The following is a 26,184-nucleotide window of genomic DNA, read 5'->3' on the forward strand; positions in this document are numbered from 1 at the left end:
AGATTGAGAGGACATCTGATAGAAGAGACCTCAAGCTATGAAAGTCTGTTGGATGCTGTGATGCATACCCAATAAGAGAATTATATGTCTCCTCTGCTCTTAGGCTTCTTCATGGATGTCCACTTTTGGCCACTTTGCTGGAGTCATGATGCTGAGCAAAGCAGACCTTTAGCCTGATCCAGTACCGGTACTATTACTCTCAGGCTCTGCTTTTTTTATTTTCTTGATTTTTTTTTTTTTTTTTTTTTTTTCCCTCCCAGTTCTATACGTTATTACACAGCTTGCATCAGGGATGATTGAAGTTTCTTCTTTTTAATCATGGAAGTAACTTTTAAGGGGAGAGGCAATGAAGGCAAAGGCAAAAGCAGCTCTTGTAAGGTTGTGTGTTACCTCTGCCTTTGCTAACTGCGAGAGCACTGAAGGCTGCAGCATGGTAGGACCTGAACTTTCTGTATGCTTGAGTCTGGAAACAGTCTAGCAGAATTCATTTGATACTCTTCCTGAGCTATAAGGCTTTTCCAGGCCCTTCATCTTGCCAACAGCTGCGGTGATACAGGAGCAGGAAGAGCGTGTAGCTGTACTACAGCATATTATCTTACTCATGCAGGTTGTCTTAGGGATTTCTGCACTGTACTTTGTGGGCAAACCCTAAAGTCATCACCTGGGCATGGCAGAAAAGTCTTACAGAGGTGGACTTCTATCATCATATGAGAAGGCGTGAAAGAGCATGTTACATTTCTGCCCTGTTGGGAATGAACATTATTTGCTGTTCATTTTAGAAAATGTATTGGAAATACCACAAGACCGGGCAATACTGCAGGCCTGAGATAAAGTTAGTATTAATAAGACTCCTAACCTGAGAGTACCTTTTCCTCTCTTTAGCTGATTCTTGTCAGCCTGGCTTGCAGGACCTTTAATTTGTCTCCTCTGAGATTACCAGATTCAGCATTGAGAAAATGTACTGCTTTATCCCCAGTACTTGCCAAAGGCTTTATTTAAGTAGTAGAGAGGCAATAAATGACTGAGTTTGGTGTTAGTTGCTTGTTCTGTTTACGTTTTTTGATGCTTAGCCTGTTCATTGCTAGTTTGTTTGCTTAATTTTTTCTTCCTAATTGAGAGAGTCTGTATCCACCTCTGACCTGTTCTTTTTTTTTCTTCATCTGTTCAAGAACCTTCTTTGAGATAACAAGCAGCTTTCTGTGGAGCTGCAGCAGTAAATTCGTAGCTTGAGGTTTTCTATTAAAGAATTTTTTTTAAAAATGAATTCCTCTGACTTCTGCTGCAAAATAGAAAATTGCCTTTCTGAAATCAGACACATGAAAAGGCAAAAGAGAATTAATATTTTTTTAAAATTTAGTAATTTCAGGATAATTAGATGTTAATTGTGTTGTACAGCTTAAGTGTTGCACTGTGTGGGCATCTGCCTTTTCCATAAACCCAAGATCCTTAGGTGACGGTCACTGACTCGGGGTCCCTCAGCCCTCCTTGTCATCTCCGAACACTCAGCTATTGCAGGCTCTGTCATCACACTGCTGCTTCCCCATCCTCACTGCTCGTAGAGTCCAGCACTGCAAGCTTCCTTAAGCATCAGAGCCATGCTCTAGCAGGCACCTTGTATCCTCATCTACCTGGGGCATTTCCCTAGCAAGCAGCCTTGGGCTTTTAAATCTGAATTCTCATCTGCTTGGTGTGCTCCTGCAGCTGGTGAAGTGCACTGCCCTACACATGACACTGAATCTCCCTTCAGGAGATGTGAGCAAGAAAACCTGCCACCTCCTTTTGGCCAGGCTTTCCATACCTAGAGCGAAGCTGCTGTTGAAAGCTTGGGATGGGATGGTGTCAAAGGCAAAAAAAAAGATGTATCCTGGAAAAACACAGAGATCTAGTTTTTCAGGTAACGAAAATAATGCTTGGGGCAGAACTAGTGGAATCTCTTTTTAATGTCCAGAAAGATGATTGGTTTCATGAGCTCTCTGTAAACCAAGATTATGTCCCCCATACACCACTACTAAACAAGGCAATACTGTAGTCATTTTGAGCATTATCAGAAGTCTACAGACCTTAATTTGTAATGGTCATCTTCTAACTGCTTGGTTTTGAAATCTTAACATGTTGAACTTGCATGTTATCATGTCCTAATAGTGTTTTAAATGAGTTGCTGCTGTTTAGAGCTATAATTATTGTACCAGCTTTGTTGATTTTGTTTCTGAAGTGGCAGAGCAGTATTCTTTTCTGAAGCTTAAAATGAACAAACGTGGTGTTAAATGATAATGGCAATAATGTTAAACTGTTACCAGTGCAGATAGAAATAGCTTTTTGGGAGACTGTTGCTTTAGCTGTGTGTGGTACTCCTACTACACACATTTTTAGGAAAAGTAATCAACTGTCTAGTTCTACAGAATATTATGCAATTTCTTGCAGAAGGAAAGGCAACTGCGCTTTCTTTTCCCGAGTGCTTGCTCATCCCCATTCCTCAGGTGTCATCATACATCTCCCTCCTACCTTCCCCAGTCCTTACCTTCTTGTTTTCTGGTATTTTATTGTGAATGAGGATGGTTTATAGAGGCAGTGTTTTGAGACAATGTTCTCTGATATACCAATACATAGGCCTTGCAGAATGTCTACTTTGAAAGTAATTAAAAACACATAATGTTAATTTTCTGATCTTAAATTTCTCATGCCTTATCAATTGCTTTTGTTTCAGCCCAGTAACACAAACCTATCTCTTCAAATGAAAATACTTTCAGGTTTTTAACTAGTAGTCACTTTCCTGTCAAGCGAAGAATTTCTGCCCTGTATTGCAGGACAGGAGAAAAAATTAGGGTTAGGCAATAGTTATTTAGCAAAGATGAAATAATTCTAGCCTTATTTTGTCATAGACCCAAGTTAACTTGTCCCCTTCATCCCCAGTCCTGATTCATTAGCCAACATAATTAGGGCAACATGACCCTTCTACCCAAATAAATTCATGGATGAGGCACTGCTGTTATTAAATTTGGAATATTTGTTTCTTGCCCTTATCCTGCTTGTATACTAATGGGGAGAGGAGGAGGAAGATAATTTCCTCAAGCTATAATCTTATTGAATGGAAACCTTGTAATGCTTTTAGGTAAAAGGTGAAAATAACAATGCCACTGATTGCTGCAAATGACGATATGATTTTTTTCCCTTTTAGAATCTAGAGAAATATTACCTACTGTAGAAAAGAAGTGACCAGTTGTCACACAGTTGTAATAGGTGCGAATGCAAAAAGACAATTAAAAATGAGACGCGAGTGTATGAAAATGTCAATAGTGCAATTATGATGCTGTGAAACACTGAGCAGTGGGTGAGCAGGTACTGGAGGTGCGAAGCTGGAGCTGTAATTTGACCTTGTTGTGCAGCCTGTGTATTTCACAGCATCAAGGCTACCTCCAGAAACCACATCTGGTTCTACAAGTAATTGGGCAGTAAGTGGCTGGAGACTGAGGAAATACTTTCAAGGGACCATCATACGTGTTTTTTTCTGGTTTTATATTCTTTCCTAGGCATCCCTAACAAAGCCTTAGAACCTGCCTTGTGAAAGAAAAATGAGAAGTAGTTGTATAGTGAGGTGGGGTAATAAGATAAGGGTGAATAAGGGGTGATAAGATAAGATGCGAGGGTCAAAGGATCAAAAATGGGTATTCTGCCCAATGATGTGAAGGGTCAGGGGCATGGAAACAGTTCGCAGTCACCAGGGGTCACTGGGCCAGACAGACCTTAGTCTGACATAGTGCAGCCACTTTTAGGCTTTGTCCTTACGTAGAAATAAACCAACTTGTTCGTACCTATGCCAGTGTACTGCCAAGTGTGATAAAAGAGCCCTTGGCTTCTCCTCCAGCGGTGGAAGTGTTGGTATTTTGTTCAATTTGGCAGCTATAGGTATTCTTTCACGAGCAGTCATTCAAGAAATTCATAGGGGCAGGGGTATTCTTTTTGTAGTGTATGGACGTCAGTCCTGCCTTGACCTCCCTCTGTCCTTTCTGCTTGGTGACACCTTTTCTCACCCAAGAAAATGAGCAGGGAGGCAAGTGGAGCTGACCGAGCCTGCGAGCAGGTTAAGTGCCTCCTTGGGGAAGCTGGGGGGAAGTTACTTTTTACTCCTACCCAAGCAATTGAAGATCATCAGAGAAATAATGGAAATTGTCATTCCTTCCTGATGCTCGTAGGACTGTTCTGATAAGTTCATTGTGATGTAAGTATTAATGAGAGAAAGAAAAATATAAATATTTTGCACGTGCATGGTATTTGAAGTAGTGTTGTTAGAACAACTGTTAGCATTTCTGACGTAAGCACTTGATTTTGCAGCTTTCTCGTTGTCGTAGTAGTAGTAAATACAAAATTTCCAACCTTAAAGAAAAGACAGAAAAGGTAACTGATGTAGAACTGGGTACCTTTCTGGCACACCCTACAGTGATGAAACACAAATATCCACCTGAGTGACTGAATATATGCAAAATATATTTATGTTATATTTAGCAGATCTATGGAGTAGAAAGGAAACGTTATTCACAATATGGAGGTTTTATGTAGTCATTTTGTTCATATATCAAAGCAAGATACTGCCTACCCTGGTTTGAAAAATTGTTCATGTTTATAACTAGTTTAAAGTGTCTGATGGTAGTTGATATGGTGTGGTTCAACATAGTTGTGGATTTCTTCAATATGAGCAGGGAAGAGAATGTTTTAATTTTTTTTTTTTTTTTTTTTTTTTTACCTCCATCTTCTTTCTTTTTTCTGGTATATGAATCAAACAGCTGAGTGAGGTACTTTCAATCAGAGATGTCATGTAAAAATTTCAGACCCTGACACTTGTAGAAATGCATGAGCGCTCAGGAAAATGGGAAAAGAACACAAAATTGAAGTTTATGTTACAGCAGATTATTTTACATTTATGCTGTAGACGTCAATGTTATTTACACAGAAATGTTTTTAAAGATGCAGTGAAGTGTTTAGTAATGAATAATTGAATTTTAAATAACAAATATAACACAGGAATTTACTGATGATTAGAGATGTACATTTTTCACTTTTTTAAAAAAGAAGAGTTTCAAGTTCTTTTCTTTTTCATGGGTTGAGGGAAGTAGGTACTCTGAACCAAAAGCCCAGCAAATAAAAGCTTTCCACTAAATCTTTTAAGAATAGCTATAGGATATTCTTAGATGGTTTAGATGGTTTGAATTTTACCTGTAATTACCAGCTTGTGAATAGCTTATATTGCAGAAGTATTTTCTACAACAAATGCAGACCCATCGAATTCTCTACAGCTTTTTCATGAGTGAAGTCATGCTATGATGAAAAACTGGTACTGCTTTCTGGTACTGAAGTGCTAATGTTTGGCATCCAGAGAGCTCAACTGAAAGGCAAGCAACCAAAATATATTTTAATTAACTTATATTAATTGTTTGAAATAAAAAAATATTTTTGCTATTTTTCTTTTTTTCTTTTCAACTGCAACAACATTTTAGATCTCAAGCAAAGATCCATTGCCAGTGAAGGTTATAACCAAAAGCGTTTGAGTGAAAATGGATGGATTTGACATCCTAGGAGCAACAGCCTCCTCCAGGCTTTTTGCTGAGAGCATGCTTCTTTAGAACTTGTATATTAGTTACGGAGCTGTTTTAGATTGTCTTGTCACTGTTTCTTGCTCGCATAGAGAATTGTGTCCACAAAGGGCTTTTCATGTAATTGTTCTGTGTGATGGTGTTTCTAGTTCTTATCCTTGAAGATCAGCAGGATTTTGGCTTTCTTTTAGGGGAGCTTTCACATTTACTTTTCACAGAAGTCCTACAGATTCTTGTATGTACAAGAGTAGTGGTTATTGAGGATTTTTTTTTAAGATACCAATTTGAAAATAACTTGCAGGAGGGGAAATGAGGGAGGATGAACACAGTGATGGTGTAGGTAAAGGATTGATTATTATTATATATCTTTTTGTTTGTAGATAATTACTGCATTTGGACGGACTCAGAGAAGTTTTGGGATACATGAGCAGTTCTTAGTTTGTATGTCTGAGATGAAGAGTGGTCTGATTTTTAAGCAGTTCAGTTAGGAAAATTCCGCTTGGAACTACATATTTTATGATCTGTAAGTCTGTAACGTGGGGACTGGATAGAAAAGTTTGTTGTTTCTAGACAGTGGGTTCATTCTGATGGAGTATTCTGGAGAGGCTGTATTTCCCCATTTGATAAAATCATATTGGAATATGTTTCAGTCACTGCTGCCTGGTCTGGAGATGTACAGTCCCTCTCTTAATTCAGCTCCGGTGAGGCACTCAGTTAACAACACTCACTGTATGTTGTAAGTGAAATAGGGTTTTGCATTGAAGGATAAGTGGACCTTCATTTGCGTTCACAGTGCTAGTACGGATGGATTTGTTCCCTCTAAAATGTGAAAGAAAACTGTGCTAAGCCTGTCTTGTGTTAGCTGTTTTCCTCACTTGTCACTTCTAGTGTGGATTGTACAGCATTTTGTTGACATTCGTAGTATTTTTTTTTTCCTATACAACACTGATGTTTTGGGAAAGCTGAGAAAATACTTGGCTGTTTTTTCTTTCTTGAATAGAATTTTACTTGGATTTTGGGTTCATTTGAGCTGTGAATGATGGTTGGGTTCAATGATGGACAAAGCTTAAACTTAGTGCAGCTTCTTTTTGCCTTTTGTGATGCTTTTTCAATCCACTTCTGTGGAGTGACTGTTTTCTAATGCTTGTGGTTAAATTAGTTACAGTTGTTCCATAGAACCTATTAAAACATTATTTAAAATATAAATTAAAAGATTGGATAAATAGTGGAGTTGAGGAGAAAGAAGGTGTTTATTCTGTTACTTAGAGTGATGCATCTTAAATGCCAGCAGGTGGTCTATTCAAAACTAATAGTGCTAGTTGCTTTGAGTAAGCCATTGTGCAAAGCAAGGGCTCTGTTAATTGCCTTTCCTCACTAGCACAAATTATTAGGAGGAAATAGTACCTTTAGCTTTGTAGGATGTCAATATTAGAAACCTGTTACGTGTAACTTTATGTCAAATATTTTTATTAGCTATTGGATATGTATATGTAATAAGGAAATTAACATTCTGTGCAGACTGAACTCGTTTCCTGTAATAGAGTTAATCCCTCCCAGCAATATTTTGTTGGTTTACATGTTTTTGGCAATTGTTATTAATGTAGTAGCACAGCTATAAATGTGGTTTTAAGTGAGTTGAACTTTAAAATCAAGTTGATTAATTATAAACCCTCTTGCAATCTTGGGTTTTTTTTGCAAATTCAGTACAATAGATTAGCATAAACACTAATGAACATTCAAAATCATTTATTCCAGTTAAAATCCATTCTGAATTTGTTATAACCAAAACATATTTTAAACCTGCTTATTATATGAAAATACTCTCACTGCTGTTCAGCAGAGCAGTTAGGTGTATGCATGTTAGTCATACAAGTACACAAAAATTCAGCTAGACTCTGGTTGAAAGACATCACCGAGAAAACATATATACAAACAGCATAAAGCATCCAATCTGTTTACAATTTTTAGCAGATAATTTTTATTAAATTCAGGCATGAAATTTTCATTCAGCTTAAGTAAGCCAGAGATGGATGTCATGATGAGATTTACATACCATTAGCTCACATCAATTGATTAGCAGCCGAGCTCTGTGGTACAAGGCTAGTTAGATACATTCATTATTTGTGATGCCGGGAGGCTGCAGGTCAAGGAGGTTTACTGGCTGCATGCTCATTTCCTTTGCCTTTGTGATTACTTGATAAAATGAAGTGCATCACTGTGAACAATTGACCCTTTCGAACAATCCAGGCTAGTCAGCAGTCTAAAGCCACATTTTAAAGCCATCATTATAGCCTCAAACTTAAGAGTTTCCAGGGTGCAGACAAAGGTGTTGTCCTCCTTCAGGACCAGTCGTGTACCGTTTTCAGACTTTATGAAGTACTTGAATTGAATAATATTTGAAGATATCGAAAACTCCTCTGGAAATCCGTCCAGCCTGCTTTTGGACACCAATACAATTCTGGATTTTATTTTTGCAATGAAATCAGGAGCATTGCAAAAGATTCTAAGTCCTTGTGAACGATCGTGGCTGTCAGTTATTTCCAGGAAAGTAGTCTCTCGAGATGCTAGCTGTTCCTTCTCCCACCTTGATTTCACTGCATCTGAGAGTACCTTAAGCTGGAAAAAATCTGCTTCTTGTGCCAAAAGTTGATTTTCTCGAAACCCTTCTGGTAGAAGTAGTTCTCCGTTTCGGAGGAAGTTGAGAATGTGTCTGAAAAGGAGTCCGTCTCTGTCTATGAAGTAATGACCGTCTGCATCGAAGGGGCACATTATTTTTCCATTTATGATCCCTTCCAGAAAAGAATCTGGATACTTGGTTAGTGTCTGTTTTTGTGTGATATATAGATAGCCACCAACATTCAGAGTAATCAGGGACGTTTTATAGTCCTTATCTTGCTCAGAGCCTTCGGAGTTGCTGTGTTTTTCTTCGGATTCCTTTTCTCTTCTGTTTATTTTTCTCTCCATTATCGAAGCAAAGACAAAAAGCCAGCTATCTTGCTTTGTTCTTGTCAGCTTGCGAAGAGAATTTTTTTAAAAAAAAAAAAAAAAGGCACCTTTACTCAGCTCCAGCACGATGTTGGAATGGAAATGCTGCTAGCATTGCTCCGACTGTCAGCTCGGGTTTGCAGTAGGTGGCGTATCAGCTGTGTATGCAGGGATATATCAGGAATATGACTGTAAAGGAGAATTTGCATTTAACTGTGTAAGGGAAGAAGGGTATAACAGCTGTTTGTCTCTTTCTTTCCTTTAAGTCTAGGAAGTTTACATAGTACACAGAAATGCAGATTACTATTCTAAATGATACCTTATTTTTAATACTTGAAGATGGATTTATACTCTCAGCTGGCCAAATCATGTTTAGTGCTTATGGCGTTAAACAGATACCTTAATTTATGTTTCAATAATTTTAATTTTCACAGAGTATCTTTTCACATTTTTTTTTTTGGTACTGATTACAGTACCTGATGCATACAGTGGGACAACACTGAAAGGAAAGGTGTCCCTCTGTACCAGGGGGATGTTGTCTGTGGTGTGCATGCACATACATGTAACTCATTTATCGGACACGTGCACAGTGGTAAGATGTTTTCACAGAAGATACTCTGGAAATGATGCTGAGGACTTCTTGGTCTGACTGTTTTAAGTTTGTGGTGAAAGCTTCCATTTGCAGTCGATGGGAGTATCTGCACCAACACAGGAACTGCAGCCTGGTTAGGTTTTGCTTTTTGCCTTTCTCCGTGACACAGATAAAAACTGTTTTAGAGAGATTTACTGTTTATATTGATGATTTTTTTTTAAGTCACCAAGGCTCTCTAGCATCGGTTTGTTCTTTCTGGATAGAAATGGCTCAGCTGCCCTGCAGAACAAAGGGTTAGTGTGCCTACAGATAGCTTTGAACATCACATAACATTATAGCTTAGCAACACTTGGGTACGGGGAGGGGGAGACATCGGCAGAGCACACTGGAATCGAATAGCTGTCTTCTCTCCATGAATCTATGCTTTGAGGTTCATTCTCGATTGCCTCTTAGGAAAAGATTTCCCCTTTAAACATTTGCAGCTTGCAGCTCCACACATCTCTGTGTGTGTTTCCTTGGGGAGCGGGCAGGAGCTGCAGCATGTATTCCCCAGCACCAGCGAGAGTGAAGGCTTACCTTGGGCTGGACCTAGAGAGGAGGTCCCATCTTTTTCAAGATCTGTTTTTCACTTTACAGGTAGATGTCTCCTGCTTTGCCCGATTAGCAACGGTCAGATTATTCCTCTCTAAATTCTTCTGCTCTATTTCTAAATATTTTATTCCTACTGCTCCCACTGTCTCTGAGGCTGTTTATTGATGCTGTAGAGTCATCACTATAATATTTTATTAATTCATAACTGAATCTAGTAGAAATAAATACACTTTTTTTTTTTACTCACTATTCTCTTTGCCAGGGTATTCCTAGCACTGATATGCAAATTTTTTTCTGCTGCTGTATATGATATATTAAGCAGATATTATTAATTAGATCTGATTTATCAGGAATTAGTCATGGTTTTAATTTTAACTCTTCAGTGCCATTGATACATTTAGCATAACTTCAGTCAAAGAGATTTCAAGCAGTTTCTAATTTTTAAACATTTGGACTTTTTTCAAAATTAACTCCTTTCACAATTATTGAGTGAATAATTGAGAAAATGAAAGAGCCAATTAGTTTCAAGTATTTTTTTTTTTTCTGTTAGAGGAGACCTCTGTTCAAATTTAGTTTATTGCTAAGTAATGGAAAATTCAGTTACTTTGCTTAGATAGTGCAAAGCTACTTTGTTGAGCCATCTTAGTGGATATTAAACGCTAAGAGAATTAGTTCTGTGATGCTTTCATCTTACATAGTGATCTTGAAATACTTTGAAGCTGAACTAGGAATGTCCTGGCACAAGAAAGCAGGGATTTCCAAGGAAAGCTGGGATTTATAAAAGATAGGAAGTATTTCATGGACAGCTAAACTGTCTTTATTTTAAGAGACAGTAGTTGCAGAAGAGTATCTGCTCACTTAGTTCTTTGTGCTCATAATCTTCTGAATGTTCTAACACTTGCAGTTGAAATTTTCCACTTCTGTGCACGAATAAGTATTCTTTGAAAGATCATGCAAAATCGTTCTAGTGGTTTGTGTGATAAAATATTCAAAATCGATTTGATGTGGAAAATATACTCTGTGGAGTTCATGAATATTTACATTTAAACCTTTGAGACTTGAAAAATGTAGAGCTGCTGTAAAATTTTCATCACCATAAACCCATGTAACTTTACTTCAGTGCAGCTAACAGTCATCTGTAACACAAAATTGAAGGCTGGCACGTCTTTGTGAAAATGTTCCACTTTCAGTGCTGTACTACAGGAGAACTTCTCCAAAGAGCCCTCATTCTTCATATGTGTTTGGTGAGACGTATAGTCTGGCAGTGCACTTAGTTTTAGTGAGGTAGGAAATATTTTAGTGGTTTCATACAGCTCAGTGTTTTCTGAAGGTGTAGCTAGAAGAGCTGGATTTCCTTTTTTCATGTCTTTTTGTCCATCCTCTGGAAGATCATCTAAAAGTTCATTTTGGTAAAGGTATGCGAGCATTTCTTGCAGTCAAGTGTGGAGACTTAGACAACTGTTGTGCTCTTGGGAGTCTTTGTGCTGTGTGCCAGGTGCAAAATAGCTGAGATGTTTCCAGTGTGTCCTGGTTCTTCCTTCCCACTTGGATTGAGACAGAGCAACTTGCTGCTCTGTGCTCTGCCATGGCATGAGTGAACTGCCTCTGTTTCTGCCCTGTACGGCTGAAGTATCCTGCTTGCTGGTGTTGGTAGCTAGCAATCCTGAAGCAGCTGCTGCTTTGCAAATTGTTAGTGTCACCTGTTTGCTGGGATTGGTCATTCAAGGGAGGAATACCGCTGGAATCCAGCAATGGCAGGGGTATTGTTTTGGTTCCAGATTAAGTCAGAAAATACACTAGGCACACTCTCTTGCACATGCTTAAGAGAGTGGCTGTAGTAGTAGTACTCCATTTCCAAGTTATTCACCCTTTGGACTGTACCAGGAGGGCAATCCACAGAGCTTTTCAGTTTCTTCACAGTCAGACAAGCCATCCTGGAGATGGTGAAAATGGAGTGCATTTCCTACACAGGAAAGCAAATCCAAGGAGGAGGGGGCTAGGCATCTGCCCCTTATTCTGTCCTATATGTTTCCTTTTGGAAAATAACCTCACTCCTCCTCAACTTCCATCCTCTTCCTGAATCGCCTGGTCTGGAAGCTTGAGCACACTATGGAGCTGAGGGTTAAGAATTGGAGCACATCATGGAAAAGCTGGTGTTTTGCCTAGGGTTCAGCTTACTCGCATGTCTGAACAGCAACAGCTTCACCGAGAGTCTGCTGTCAATGAAAATGACAGAAAACAGTTACTTTTAGTTATTACAGTACAGAGGATATGAGGAGAAATCTCAGCTATAAGAGGCAGAGAATTTTTGAAGTATATTAGGAAGCCATGCTAGTGAAATCTATTTGGGTTATCGAGGGAATTTGCTAGTACTTTAATGTCATAACACAGAAAATTGGCCAGGTTGTTGGACAATTAAACCATTCAATAGACTATCTCCCAGTTTTAGTAGCATAGACATTCTCATTCCAGTAATAACTCCAGGGTGTTGATTAACAGCCATTGAAGACAAGCTCTACACAATAATTGAAATTTAAGGTTTTCAAATCATCAAGTCTGAACCATTTTCATTCAAGAGTTTTAAAACAGCTGTCTAAGAAACTCTATCAACAGTTGCTGTTGATATTTCTAATAATTTTTGAGCACTGCAGTTCTGCAAGACTGAAGAAGCAAATGCTGTGCTGGTATTTGAAAGGTGAAATGGATGGCCTAGGTATTTAAAAACGAAAAGTGATTGTATGAAAAACAATAAAACATCTGACTTGGAAGTCAATCAGTTAAAAATTAAGGGAGAGTAATATTAAACTAATCAGTGTGGGTGAAGGGAAAAATGGATTATGCCTTTTTTTTTCCCTTTTTTTTGATTACAATTTGTTCAGCAAATGAGGTAATGCTTTTTTTTCTGTTAAATCTTTTGAGTAGGTTCCAATTTTTATTGTTTTATTGTCCCCTGTTTTATTGTTTTTTGAATTAGAATATATACTGTGTTAGTTTCCCTCTCATTTAACTATAGAAAAATTGTTTGCCATGTTTCAAACTTGCAAATGTGAAGCAGAGAATTATCACTAAAATGTTGTTGTGATTTGGTTATTGGTCTTGTTTCTTTTTCGTCAGTGATCAAGGAGGAAATAGTTACTGATAAAGCTTGGAGATCATACAAACTGAGAATGTGGTCAGTATGAAGTTTTGTTGCTGATGCAGAACCATTTGGATAGTAGGTTAGGATGACATTTTAATAAAGCCAAATATGAAGTTTATACACCTAGGAATATACTGTGTGTGGGGCTTGCAGTGTGTATGTTTGCGGGCAGGGTAGGGGAGAGACTCTGCCCTGCGTGTAATGCATCACTGACAACTGAGCATGGGGTCACTGTGCAGTGGTCAGTAAAACAAATGTACTGTATATATTTGGATGCCTAAATAAGGGAGTGCCAAGGGAAGACTGGGCAATTCTGTTCTCTAGCTGTGTAGCTACGAGGGAAGGGTGGTCTGAGAAGAGCACCTTTTGAGGTACCTTTTGAATGGAAAGAGGTGCCACAAAATGCCTCTGGTCTGGAAGAGCAGAGCTGATGTCTAGTGTTGGAGGCAGCTGTTCCTTGTCCAGCCATCACATGCAATAGCCTGGGAAGCTACTGGGGCTTCTGACTTGATGCTGGAAGGCAACAGCCCAGCTTCTACTTGCTGAGGAGCTGGAGACACAGGTGCACATAACCTGTCCTTACTGCACTTTTTTCCACTTTTTCCTCCTGCCTGGGAATTGTGTGACCTGAGGCAGGTCTTCATCTCCTCTTTTCCTGGCACCTCTCAGAAGGCAGGAGCTGGTAAACTCCAGATACTGTCCCACACACTGCCAAGTCTGACTGTGAGGCCCACAGCTGAGGAGGGACATTAATGAACTGAACTTTCTCAGGCCAATACGAATGATTAAGAAGCTGAAAAATAGGCCTAATGGAAAATTCAAGAAAACATGATTCATTTTTATTAGGCTTGATAAAAGTTGAGTAGTACATAAGTGCTTGGATGGGCAGAAATGCTTTCATAGCAGGCTCTTCAACTTAGCAGTCAATGGTCCAGACCCAGTGGCTGGAAATTGAAGCTGTGTGCAGTCAGACTAGAAAACTAACACATTAAAATCTCCAAGCCAGTCCATCTCTCTCAAAAAAAAAAAAAACCCAAACCACACAACCCCAGAAAACCCAGTGCCTATCAGACCATCTTCTGCACAATTCCAGTAAATTTCTCCAGTGCATGTTTATCAAGATAGCCTTAAGCATTTTAACCACATTCTGTTCATTTGATGGTGATTGTCAGCAGGATTTGAAGCTGGAATTGGCATCTCCCCAGTGTATATCTTCCTGTCATCTCACTGAAAGAGTCAACAGTTGAAATTCCTTTATGAATTGGCACCAGGGCATTCAGGCAGGGAAGTCGGAGTGAGCATGCATTTGGCAGCTAATGATGAAGCTGTAGGTTATGTAGACCAGCCTGTCTGGAGCTGCACTTGCAATGTACTTGTACTTGCCACCCCACATAGGGCAACTGAGAGCATAAGACACTTGTGAAAATGTCTGTTTTCTCTTCTATTCATTTGTCTTGTACTATCTGCTTTATTTTGAGTAGATATTTTTAACAGGGAGGTGCCAGTTCCATGCCTTGTTCATCCTTTGGCTTCTAGGCTGATGTGACTGTGGAAATACCAGGGCAGACATGTAGCACTTTGGATGTGTTTTCATTGCAACTCTAGTCCTGCAACAAATGAAGACACATTCAAGTCTCTGAACTTGATTTTGGTGAATGAGGGCTAAATAGGCTGCAAAGAGAGTAAAAGCTGTTCCCCCGCTACAGTCTTGCATCCGGAGGTTTGCATGCATTTTTGCAGGTTTATTCTGCTAGTCTCTCTGGATGTTTTAAAATCCCCAGGAGGGCGGAGGGAAAGCGGGACATAAACCCTGGCTTTTGGACAGTGAATGAGCTTTGACAGCAGCCTAGCTTAGCTGCAAGGCAGTGTTCTTGGAGACCGCGGACAGCCTTGTACTGTGAAGTGACTGGAACATTTAAAAGCCAAATCCGAATCAGTGATAATTGAAAGGTGGTATTAGCCAAGACATCAAAGATGAGATATTACAAGGAATAAGCATGTTTAACTGGTAGGTTCGTTTCCTAAGTAGTTAGTGTGGGAGAGGTGTCTGGTTCACTGATCCTGATTCTTAAAAAGTAGGAATAGTTTCAAAATTGTGCAAGGTGCAGAGAGACTGATAGCAGCATGTCAGTGTTCAGGCAGCTGGGCTGCTCAGATGAGTATAGACTAGTTAGCCTTGAACCTGTACCATAGAAATTAGTGGAAAAATTGTCATGGAGTTCAAGAGGTAGAAAACATCAGAAATATAATGAACGCTAGAAAACATCAGAAATATAATGAACGCTAGCAAACATGGCTTTATGTTAAAGGTTTTCTAGTCAAACAAGCCTAGTTTTGTTTATTTTGGAGGTTGTGAGTTTAAAATAACAGCATGTTTGCAGCCTGGTTAGTATTTCGCATTGCATATAATTTAGAATCTTGTGACAGTCTGATTTATGTCTAAAAAAAAAAAAAAAAAACACACACAGAACAAGATTAAAAACTGGCAGACAGTTATCAGAAAGTAATTATCAGTAGGAAGCCACTCGTGTTGCAGTTTGAAGGGCTTCTTCCAGGATTAGCAAGAGGGACACTAATAAGTGAGAATCACTGCTTATAAAATGTGTCATGATTGACACAAATGCTGGTCAGACAGTGAATAACCACGACAGGACTGTCATGGTGTGATGGGGGGTCACTTAATTCACAGAATCTGTTTAAAGACAATGCATTTTAACCAAGCCAAGGGCAATTATACACCACAGAACAGGGAATGCAGAGTGCACAGGTGAAATGTGAGGCTTAGGAAAGACTCAGAATAGATGTATTAGTGATATAATAGCCAGTCAGCTCCATCAACCCCCAGAGCTTGATTTTCAGAGACAAATTGATCTTAACCCAGTTTTAGCCATCTAAACATGAAGCACAGTCATGGGACACAGACACACACACACACACCCCCACAAAAAAAAAAAAAAAACAACCCAAACCAAAACCGCAAAAAACCCACCAGCACAGGGCAGATCATTGAATCGTAAAAGAGATGGGACCAATTTTCTCCTGAAAGTCTTGCTTCTTACCTCTCAGCTGAATTCAGAGATTCTGCTGAATAACCCTGAGATGGCAGAAGTGAGGTGAGAGAAATTCCTGCTCTTCTATCTGTTGTTTTACCTCTGTATATGGTTTTGGTAAGACCAGCACAATAGTATTACATCTATCTTCTGTTCTCTGTATTCTTAAAACATCATTGCCAGGTAGAACAAAATGCAGATAAGAGGCCCAAAACTGATTTGAATGTGGCATAAATGACTTGTGGTGAGATAATGCATGAGCTTGAATTACTTCACTTATTGAAAAGATGATTGAGAAGTGACTTGATTACAATGTATAAGTAATTTCGAAGGGAGAAAACACCAGGTACTAAAAGGCTATTTAGTATAGTATGGAAAGTCATAAGAAGAACCAACTGCTAGAAGCTGAAGCCAAATTCATATTAGAAATTAAGCAGCAATATTAGTACCACTTTAGCCACAAATAAGTTATCAAGTTCTGCACAGAAGAAAGAAGATAAAGTGTATCTGTCTGTGATCAGACAGATCAGGCCAGGCAAATTTGCCAACTTGTCTCTCCTGACCCTAAGACCTTAGAAATCTGTAAAACCAGAAGTGTTTTAATAGAAATTTTCTTTGTTTTCCTTCAAAACTACCTGGAAAAGTATGGCATTCTTATTCCTTTCAAGGATTTAGTTTAAATCAAACCAAGAAATTTCAGATAAAATAATTTTAAACGTGGCATTGAAGTAATCACACTGTGCATTATTCAGGGAGAACAGACTTAGATTTCCAGGTGTAATAATATTTCAGTCTATAAGGCAATTAAAAAATTAGAGGCGTCTCAGAGAGCCTTGTTTTACTTGGCATCAACACTTCTAAGCATTTCTGTTATCTTCTGTGACATTGCCAGCTGAAGGTGATGGTGACAGTGTAGTACCCTACACCAATTGCAAGACAAGACTTTCCGTTGGAAGGACATTTTAAATAGTAAGAGCTAGTGAAGCCATTAAATTTCATCCTTTCTTGTTATGCAAGGCTGTTCCAGAGGTGTTTATTTTACACATAATGCACTGACTGCTCAAAAGAGATGGACAAATTGCCACACACGCACCCCCCCACACACACTATGCACTAGAACATCATAGTAGAGGAGCAGGTATTTGCGCACCATCACTTCTCTCTTCCTTTCTACATCAGATTGCTTTTAATTTTCAGGCTTTTCCACTTTTATGGAGTAGGCTAGTGCTATTGCACTGCTCTGTTAGTTGTCGTTGCTTTAGGCAAAAAAGTATTCATGTTGGATTATGAAGTGACTCTGTGACAGAGGTGAATGTACAGACAGCAGTATCAACTAAAGCTTAGTATGTGACCTCCTAGATTAGTAACTGCAAGTTTTTGTTTCTTTTCCTGGAGTGTTAGCATATGTAGATGTAGTATTATTACATTATTGCATTATGTTCCTTTACTTAAGGTTTTTAAAATGGTAATAAGATGAAAATAGATTATTCTTTTTCTAAGGACAGGAATAAAATTAGCTCTCATTTTATCTTCCACTAATTTTGGGAACTTTGATCAGATTCTCTTTGTAGATTATTTTTTTCATGGTCACTGACTGTACTCAATACACATTTCCAGAAGACAGTTCCTACGTAATCCAACTGCAAGAATCTAGAGAAAGGAGGACAACACGGTTACAATCTCTTATTTAAAATTTTGTCTTTGTGATTCATTCTTAATACGTAAAAGATCTGATGGCAAAATAAGGAATTCTAGGGGATACCAGCTGTGCAAGCATGTTTTTCCTGCTTATTTCTACAGTGTCTAAATAGCAGAGATTTTACAACTTAATTTGAGAAATTATAATTACATTGTATTTAATAAATGCTTAATTAGTGAAAAACAATTCAAATGTTGACCATGTTGGTGAATCTTATTTTAATGTCTGGTTTTGCTTTGGTTTTTTTCATTCTAGATAAACTTTCCTTGGAAGGAATAGTGGTGCAACGTGCTGAATGCAGACCTGCAGCTAGTGAAAATTATATGAAACTGAAAAGGTAGGAGTGCTCTATTACAAATAGGTATCTGACTTTGATGCTTTTATTATTGCCTTACTAGGGATGGATTACTTCAGTTTTATCATGATCTTACGTAGGATTTGTACAGGATTGGAACTGTTCTTGCTTTGGAGTGAATGTAGTGTAAGGAGGGAATGAAGGCTGGCATGGGGCTCATACTTCCCTCTGGTATTGTCTGGTGGGATGATGTAGACTTCTGCATTCCATCATGCACAAAGCTCTTACTAGAGCACGCATTCTGCCTCCTCACACCTGAACATAGGAATGTATGGCAGTATTCAAAGGTGATTAAAGCTGAATTTCCTGAGGACTTAAAGGTTTACATTGGTCTGGTCGGGACATGCTTCTTGAGTATGGGTTTCTGTGTGGATCGTCCAAATTTAATTCCACTTAATATCGTGCCATGCTAGACGAAGAGCAACTCTGAAAAGTTGCTTAAAATGCCAAAAATAGGAAAGAGTTTAGGGAGAAGTGTTAGACCTAAATTGGTGTGCTTGCTAGAAAAAGTAATGGCTGAAAATGTCAGAAGTGGCATGGAAACCACAAGGCATATATTTAACAGAATCATTTAGTGACTTCTGAAAATTGAGTCTGATACATCTAGAATTTACCATGTGATTCATATATCATAGGGGTAATTAATGTGATGATGTCCTCTAGTAATAAATCAGATTTGGAATTGAATTGTGCCTTATTTTAAATACATATTTATACATTTTAAGCATGTGGGTTTTAATTAAATTACTCTCATATTGTGAGTTTGTTGTAACTAGAGAAGTGCAAAGCAGGCAATTTCAGGAAGAGATTCGTCCATGACTTGTTTTAAATTCATCAGAAGAAATACAAAAAAGGCAAAGTAATGTTTTTCGCCAATTCCTGATCTGTTTTCTGTGTGTCATATGCTACACTTACAACATCCTATGTTTTATTAAGCTCCTCTGTCATCTAAACTACTCCAGTATTTCCTTATTGTGTTCATTCAGTTCTGAGACTTTGTGTTCTAGCTGTTGGCAAATCACTACCATAAGTTTGCTCATGTACAGTGAACTACTTCGTTTCAGACTGTGTTCTGTGATTGCTTTCATTATTTTTGTCATCAGTGTGAAATGGAGTATGAAGCAAAGGTGATGTTACTAGAAAAAGACTCATTTCAATCTGGCAATTTTAAATATATACGGATATAGTCTGTAGGATCTATTTGCTTCATAATTGTTTCAATCGCAGGTTGCCTGATCCAAGTGCTTTTTTGCATTTTGTACAGTTTTCTATTAGTTGATCAGATAAGCTGCTTCTGGTAAGGCCACAGCAGGAGACCAGAACAAAACTGGTAGCTTTAATGGCATACTACCCAAACTTTGACTTTTTCAGCATTCTGCTTTCTGGCACGCGCGCATGCATGCAGCACCTCCTGGTCTTTGATTTTGTCGTGTTCAATTCCTGTAGGAGCAATAAAGATACAAACGTAAAGGCTGGGTTTGTATTTGGAAGTGGTGTCAGCTGAAAACTGATGGTACCATTGGTTTTTCTTTCCTGTAGAAGTACTGTCAGGCAGTGTATACTCACTTTCTAACTTTCCATGTTGTTAAAGATTTTTTGCCTTTTACCAAAAAGTTTTTTTAAAAAAATAAAAAAACAACAACCAGAAACCCAGCAATTTTCTGGTGGGAATCAGCATAAGATTTAGCAGATCTAGCAGTCACAGCCTCAGAAGAAATTGGTTTATGTCCAAACACCATCTCTGGTATTTGAGTAGTAGGATCTAACTTCTCTCTTCATTCTCTTTACTGTCTCCCACCCTCAACATGCTGCAGTCTGTGTTTGTGCTTAAAAAAAAGTGACAGCATTGAAGATAAACCACATAAGTTATAGAACTGTGTTATATTAAACCATTTTTTATTCACTTTTATGTTTAGTATTGTGCTTTACATGAGAGAGACTCCCCAGAGGTGGAATTGATAATATTGATAAAACAGCAAGTCTGTTGTGTAGGCTTTAAGTGCCACAATAGTAAGTTGAGTTGGGAAGGAAATAAAATTAACATATAAATGCAGTTGCTTCATACTTTGAAGATCTAGAAAATGAAGTTAAGCTGCACACTCTGATAACTGTGATCATCTGTTTTCTGAAAGCTGGCAGTGACCAAAAGGTTCTCCATTGTACCTCCCTGGTATTAAATGCAGATATGGATGCCGTCTATTTTACCATCTGTATCTGGGTGAAGGAAATCGGCTGATAGGTATGTGGCGTGGCATTTGATTTCCATGCTGCTCTGTAGAGTTTCAGTGAGAGGACAAAGTGCTAATCTTGTGATGGGGCTGCCAGCAGTTAGGTGGGTGATGTGTGACGTGTGGGTTTAAGGATGGGTATGAAAGCAGAGAATTTAGTGACGTGCATGAATGACATGGACAGTGGGATTGACTGCACTCGCAGCAGGTTTGCTGACGACACCAAGCTGTGTGGTGCAGTTGATACGTTGGAGGGAAGGGATGCCATCCAGAGGGACCTTGACAGGCTGGAGAGGTGGGCCCGTGCAAACCTCATGAAGTTCAACCAGGCCAAGTGCAAGGTCCTGCACGGGGGTTGGGGCAACCACCAGTAGCAATACAGGCTGGAGGATGAAGGGATTGAGAGTAGCCCAAGGACTTGGGGATACTAGTGGATGGAAAGCTGAACATGAGCTGACAATATGCACTCACAGCCCAGAACGCCAACTGCATGCTGGGCTGCACCAAAAGAAGTGTGGCTAGCAGATCAAGGGAGGTGATTCCCCGCCTCTACTCTGCCCTGGTGAGACCCCACCTGGAATACTGTATCCAGCTCTGGAATCAGCTGGACACAGTATCTGCTGATTCCTGTACTCCAGGGCTGAAGTACAGGAAAGATGTGGACCTGATCAAGCAGATACAGAGGAGGGCCACAAAAATGATCAGAGGGATAGAACACCTTTCCTATGGGGAAAGACTGGGAGAGATGGTGGTGTTCAACCTGGAGAAGAGAAGGGTCCAGAGAGACCTTATTGTGGCCTCTCAGTACTTAAAGGGACTTGTAATATAGATGAGGATAAACTTTTTAGTAGAGCCCGTTGTGATGGGACAAGGGGTAATGCTTTTAAACTAAAAGAGGGTAGATTTAAACTAGATATAAGGAATAATTTTTTTTTACGGGGGTGTTGAAACACCAGAACAGGTTGCCCAGAGAGGTGGTGGATGCCCCATCCCTGGAAACATTCAAGGCCAGGTTGGACGGGGTTCTGAGCAACCTGATCTAGTTGGGGATGTCCCTGCTCCTTGCGGGGGGGGGGGGGGGTTGGACTAGATGACTTTTGAAGGCCCCTTCCAACCCAAACTATTCTATGATTCTATGAAAGCATTATCAAATGTAACCGAGGGGAGGTTTTTTCCCAAACAGCAGCTTTTGATTTGATTACAGGAAGAGTGTAGATGGGTGATGTTTAGAACACTTTGAATACAAGGTACAAATGTGTGTCTAGGGATAACTAGTGAGAAAGGTAAAACAAAGGTTGTGTGACCTTCACTTGATATTCTCAATTTTGTAAGTTTTGTTGTTTGTTTGGTGGCTTTTTTTTTGTTTGTTTTCCTGAACTTCAAGTCATAGAAGGGGAACAGATACCATGGAACACTTGCTGTCCTGCACTAGTAAAGCTTCATGCTATTGAATTTCCTAGAAATTTTTTGTTAACAACGTGTTTGCTCTTTGTCGCACCTTAATGATTAGTTATACACTTGCAGTTACTGCTGGTGATGCTGTTGCAGCTAGCTGGAAAATAATATGTGGTTTCCAAGCACATGTCCTAATTTCTGTCTTGTGGGAGTGGATCTCATGATCCCACTTAAAAATATTTGGACTGTGTGGTGGAAAAATAGGCAGACTGTTCCCAACTGTGGACAGTTTTACTGTGTGGTGATCACAGAAAATACTGTCCCTGCGCTGTTCTTTCTGGTTGATACTTCCCCTCTTGCCCCATAAAGCCTGTCAGACAGAGGAAGATGGTGGTGTATGAACTGTTGTACCAGAGGTGGTGTGTCACAGATGGGGCTACACTGGGAAGAATAGGGCACAGGGAGGAGTTCCCCAAACATTCATGATCTCTCAGGATCCAGATTACTTGAGAGGAGATAAGAACAATATTTTGATATTCCCAAGGGTCTTTTGCTGTGCACGGAAGAGGGAAAACAGAGGACTGGCATGCACTCCATCTAACATCCTCTCTGCCAAATTACCTGTTTCTGTCCTTGCACCGGTCTTAATGTCTGTTCTGTTTGTTCCTCTGACCATAGCGAACCCTCTTCTTCCCCAGTTCTTTCTCAGTCCTCCTTTCCCATTGCTGTTTCCTTCTGTTTCTCCATTTCCTCACAGAAAGAATTGTAATTTCAAAAATAATTTGAACACATCAGTATCCTATATGCTCAAACTACATTTCGTTTTGAGGAAAAGTGAAGAAGAAAAAAAAAAAAGGTAATCTCTGGGAGCGACTCTGCCAAGTGACAACTGACATTGTCGTGTTGAGTAGCTACAACAAGGTCTCCAGGACTGCTCAGGTCCTTTGCGATGGGCTGGCTGGGCACCAGGCTGGCAGTTCCTGGGGAGGTTTTGAAGGCACATGCAAAGTGCAGCTCAAGCTGTTGTTGAATGCAGTGTTTGAAAGTGCCTCTCCAGCCTGCCCTCCCCAGCCAGTGGAGGGCAGGCAAAAACTGGAATAAAATCAGAGCCTTGTTTCATTCTCAAATATGTTGGTGAAATGCTGGTTGCCTTTCAAAGTGGAATTCAGGAGACTGATTCAACTATATGTAATCTGAATTACTGAACTCTCCCAAACTGGACACCAAATAATAATAATTAAAAAAAAAAAAAAAGAGTCCCAGGCTTACAGAAAGCCTAGAAGAGCTGAAATTAAACACTGCAGTGAGGCTGGTAGTCCCTATAATCCTCTTAAGTAACTTAATACATCTTGAATTATCATTACTGAAAATGGTAGCTGCCAACAGAGCAGCTTGTAGCAAGACTGCAAGAATTTTGGGTATCTTCTTGCTTTTTCTTTTATGAGTTTTCTACAGGGAGTGTGATGAAAGTCCTTAGAAAAATCTACTGGAAGAAACATGTATGATAGGCTTTTAGGAGAAATGGGTTGCAAAACGTTCTAGAATAATTAATGAACTTCCATGTTTGAAAAGTCACATTTCTCTGCAACCATATTACTGAGGCCACAAGAAGTCCTGACACGTTGTGGTCGAGGTCAAGGAAGTGAAATTTAATTAGTGCAGATGAGTTGCTCATCTTCTATAAAATACTGAGAGAGTATTGACTGACTGACAGTTCAGTATATTTCTGAAAATGAGAATTATGCCAGTTTTTTCCCCCAAATACCCCCTACTAGCAAAAGAAAATGAATCATTTGATCAGCATGCCACTTCATATATATTCTTGTTGCTTAGTTCACTGTGAATTCCCTTTCAAAATAAGTATGTATGAATACATTCCTGCATTTTCCACAAAAGCTGACATGCTGCACAAATGCTGTTCAATTTGTTTGAAGTGGGACGCCATTTTTATGCAAAACTGAGATTGCACCTGCCTGTCAGTCAATGCAACCTTGATTTTTCAAGCATCAAAGATTAATTTATTTGTCTTGAAGTAGGATTCATCATAATGCAAAAAGACATTCCCTAGGATGTTTTGAGTAACTCATCATTAAGTACGAAACATAATTATTTTTTTCCCAAGTGCTAAAATGTTTCAAATTTCAATTTTTCCTGGAGAATAATGTGCAATTTGTAGAAAATTAGCTAATAATCATGTTCGTAAGGGTTAAGCTGTACTGTTGAGATGTGTTTTGTATTTCCCATATGTTCCTGGACATCCACCAGTTTTTACAAATCAAGAAAATGCCATTCTACTTGTGAACAATTGGACTGCAGAGTAGCAGGCACACTAGTACGGAAGTTTCTTTGACCATTTTTGGTCCATTTTTCACATTTTTTGAATAGAGTAATGGAGAAGAGCAAGTAAGAAAAATGAGGTTAAAGTGAGGTGAGTTCAACAACACGGAGGAGTGGTTATTCCCCATTTCAGAGGGCAGGAGAGTTGCTTTTCTTGGTTTGCTACGTATTTCTTTGTGATTTTAGACTCTCTTCTCTGTCTCTCATCCTTTCCATTTTGTATGTTGTCCTTTACTGTTCTTACAAGCGCTGTTCTGAGGCTGGATTTTAATAGGTCTTTTATATTGCTATGCTTTTTTTTGTTCAATGATATGAAAAGGTTCTAATTTTGGTCGCTGCTTCCAGCCATTATAATAATGCTAATAAATAAGGAATAACTTACTGTTTGTAATGCAGCAGATATTTTATCATGTTTCTCTTAAACCTGCTGCTGGGTGCAGAAGGTTACCACATCCTTTTTACCCCATTGTCTTCAGCTTCTAGTAACCAGGTGTATATGGGCTAATTTAGGGGGGGAGGAGGGGAAGGGGGAGAAGGAGGAAAAAAAAGAAGCATGAAACGTTCTTTTTTATTATTATTTTTTTCAATATACTTTCTAGAATGTGAATCATATTAGTTATGGAAACTGATGCTCTCTTAAATTCTGAGAGAGACTGTTGATCTGATAATTGCATCTCAGTTTCCTTCCTTTTGCAAAGGCCTGGTGACAGAGGATGAAAAAAGTAGGCTTCCTTGCTGGCTGAATTACCATTCTCCTTTTGTTTTACCTTAAAATGGCTTTGTTACAGCATGGCATTAAAATTGCCTTCTTCCTGTCTTTTAAATATCATCATTTCCAAGTGACAGGCACAGAATCACAGAATGGTTTAGGTGGGAAGGGACCTCTGGAGGTCATCTGGTCCAACCCCTCTGCTCAAGCAGGGCCACCTAGAGCCAGGTGCCCAAGACCATGTCCAGACACTTCTGCATTTCTCTGTAATTGAAATTGTGTGGTAAGATGCTGCTGGGACGCTCTCGTGTTTCTTAATAGTGGGCATACTGAGTGTGTTCTGTGCCTTTTAGAAAGGTGTATTGTTGAGAGCAGCATAGCATGAAGGTCATTTTCAGAAAGAAGAAAGATGCTTAGGGATGCATATTTAAGAAGAGTTAATAGCAAATATTGCATGGATTTTTCCTTATACCCTGGGAAAGGAAAGCAATAGTTGTAACTGGAGAGTTCTCATTGTCCTGTTTCTTTAATATGGACTTCATGAAACAGTATTCCTCTTCCGCTGGTTACACTGCTCCTTTTCCCCTGCTATCAAAGGCATTTAAGAATGTATCTAGTTTGCCTTTGTGATAATTAGCCAAAAAGCATCCATTTCCTTTTTAGCTTCTGAAAGGGGCAAGGCTAAAAATAGTCGCCCTGGAATATGTTCAGGCTTCAGTCGTAGCCAGCTTCTTCAGGCTGAAAAAAGCCTTATTCAGTACCAGTGCTCTGCACCACAAGTTCTGGATAGTTGTATTTCCACTGAACGTAAATGTCAGTAACACAGATTCCTTCTCTTGAAACTGAAGTCTTTGGTGTTGTACAGTGCTGGAGATCTTTTCACCTTACTGTTACCAGAGCTACAATAATTACAAAGATCTCTCTGCTGCTAAGGTGCTTTCCAGATTTCAATGAGGGACTTGTTTAGTACTTAAGGATGTCCTTCCTGTTCCCAGGGCAGCGCCAATTCATTCTTTTACCTTCTTTTCCATCTGTAGTATGAAAGTCACGCTGAAAATCTCTGAAAGTGAGTGCAGTTTTAACTATCGTGACTTATCCGGTGTTACAAGACACACTAACCTTTTCTTTTCATTTACCATCATGCTTGACCCTGTCAGGGAAGGTGGGATAGCTAGCTAGTATTAAAAAAGGCCATTTCTACACTGGTATTAGAGTTCAGATGTAAATCTTCATATTCTGTGTTGCAGAGCAAAGCTCACTGAAGCCCATGGATCTCTTCCTAGCCGCCATGCCAGATGCTGTAGTCATGCTGAGTACTGCCGGTGTTCTCGGTTCTACAAAACTGCTTTGGCAACTACCAGGCTGACGAGCTCAAATTTACACAATATGTAGAATGTCAGCACCACAGCACATCTTCTATTTTTAAGCAACTTTGTTCACATACTACTGATGGTATTTGCAATTTGTGAGAGATCAGTAGACTAGTATCGTCCAACAGTTACTCTGCTGCCAAGGAGCT

At 39.2% G+C, this 26,184-nt stretch overlaps 2 protein-coding genes across 3 annotated transcripts in view; one reads left to right on the forward strand and one right to left on the reverse strand.

The window, feature by feature from the left end:
- The window catches only part of GTF2F2 (general transcription factor IIF subunit 2), a 96,569-nt gene that overhangs the window by 25,278 nt on the left and 45,107 nt on the right, over positions 1 to 26,184 (forward strand). For both annotated transcript variants that reach the window (XM_086771822.1, XM_086771821.1), the window contains one exon: positions 17,897 to 17,978. In XM_086771822.1, the coding sequence (XP_086627948.1) occupies positions 17,897 to 17,978 (82 nt within the window). The remainder of the gene's footprint in view (positions 1 to 17,896; positions 17,979 to 26,184) is intronic.
- Positions 7,315 to 8,720, reverse strand: KCTD4 (potassium channel tetramerization domain containing 4). The gene has a single exon (XM_010128257.2). It carries the CDS (start codon positions 8,547 to 8,549, stop codon positions 7,776 to 7,778), a length of 774 nt encoding a protein of 257 aa, XP_010126559.1. The 5' UTR covers positions 8,550 to 8,720; the 3' UTR covers positions 7,315 to 7,775.

Source organism: Chlamydotis macqueenii, chromosome 1, assembly GCF_036417535.1.
Source record: "Chlamydotis macqueenii isolate bChlMac1 chromosome 1, bChlMac1.mat, whole genome shotgun sequence".
NCBI classification, from domain to species: domain Eukaryota; kingdom Metazoa; phylum Chordata; class Aves; order Otidiformes; family Otididae; genus Chlamydotis; species Chlamydotis macqueenii.

What these genes read in the sequence shown, in the direction of transcription:
- KCTD4 (XM_010128257.2), bottom strand. Translation starts at nt 8,549, where the DNA reads ATGGAGAGAAAAATAAACAGAAGAGAAAAGGAATCCGAAGAAAAACAC.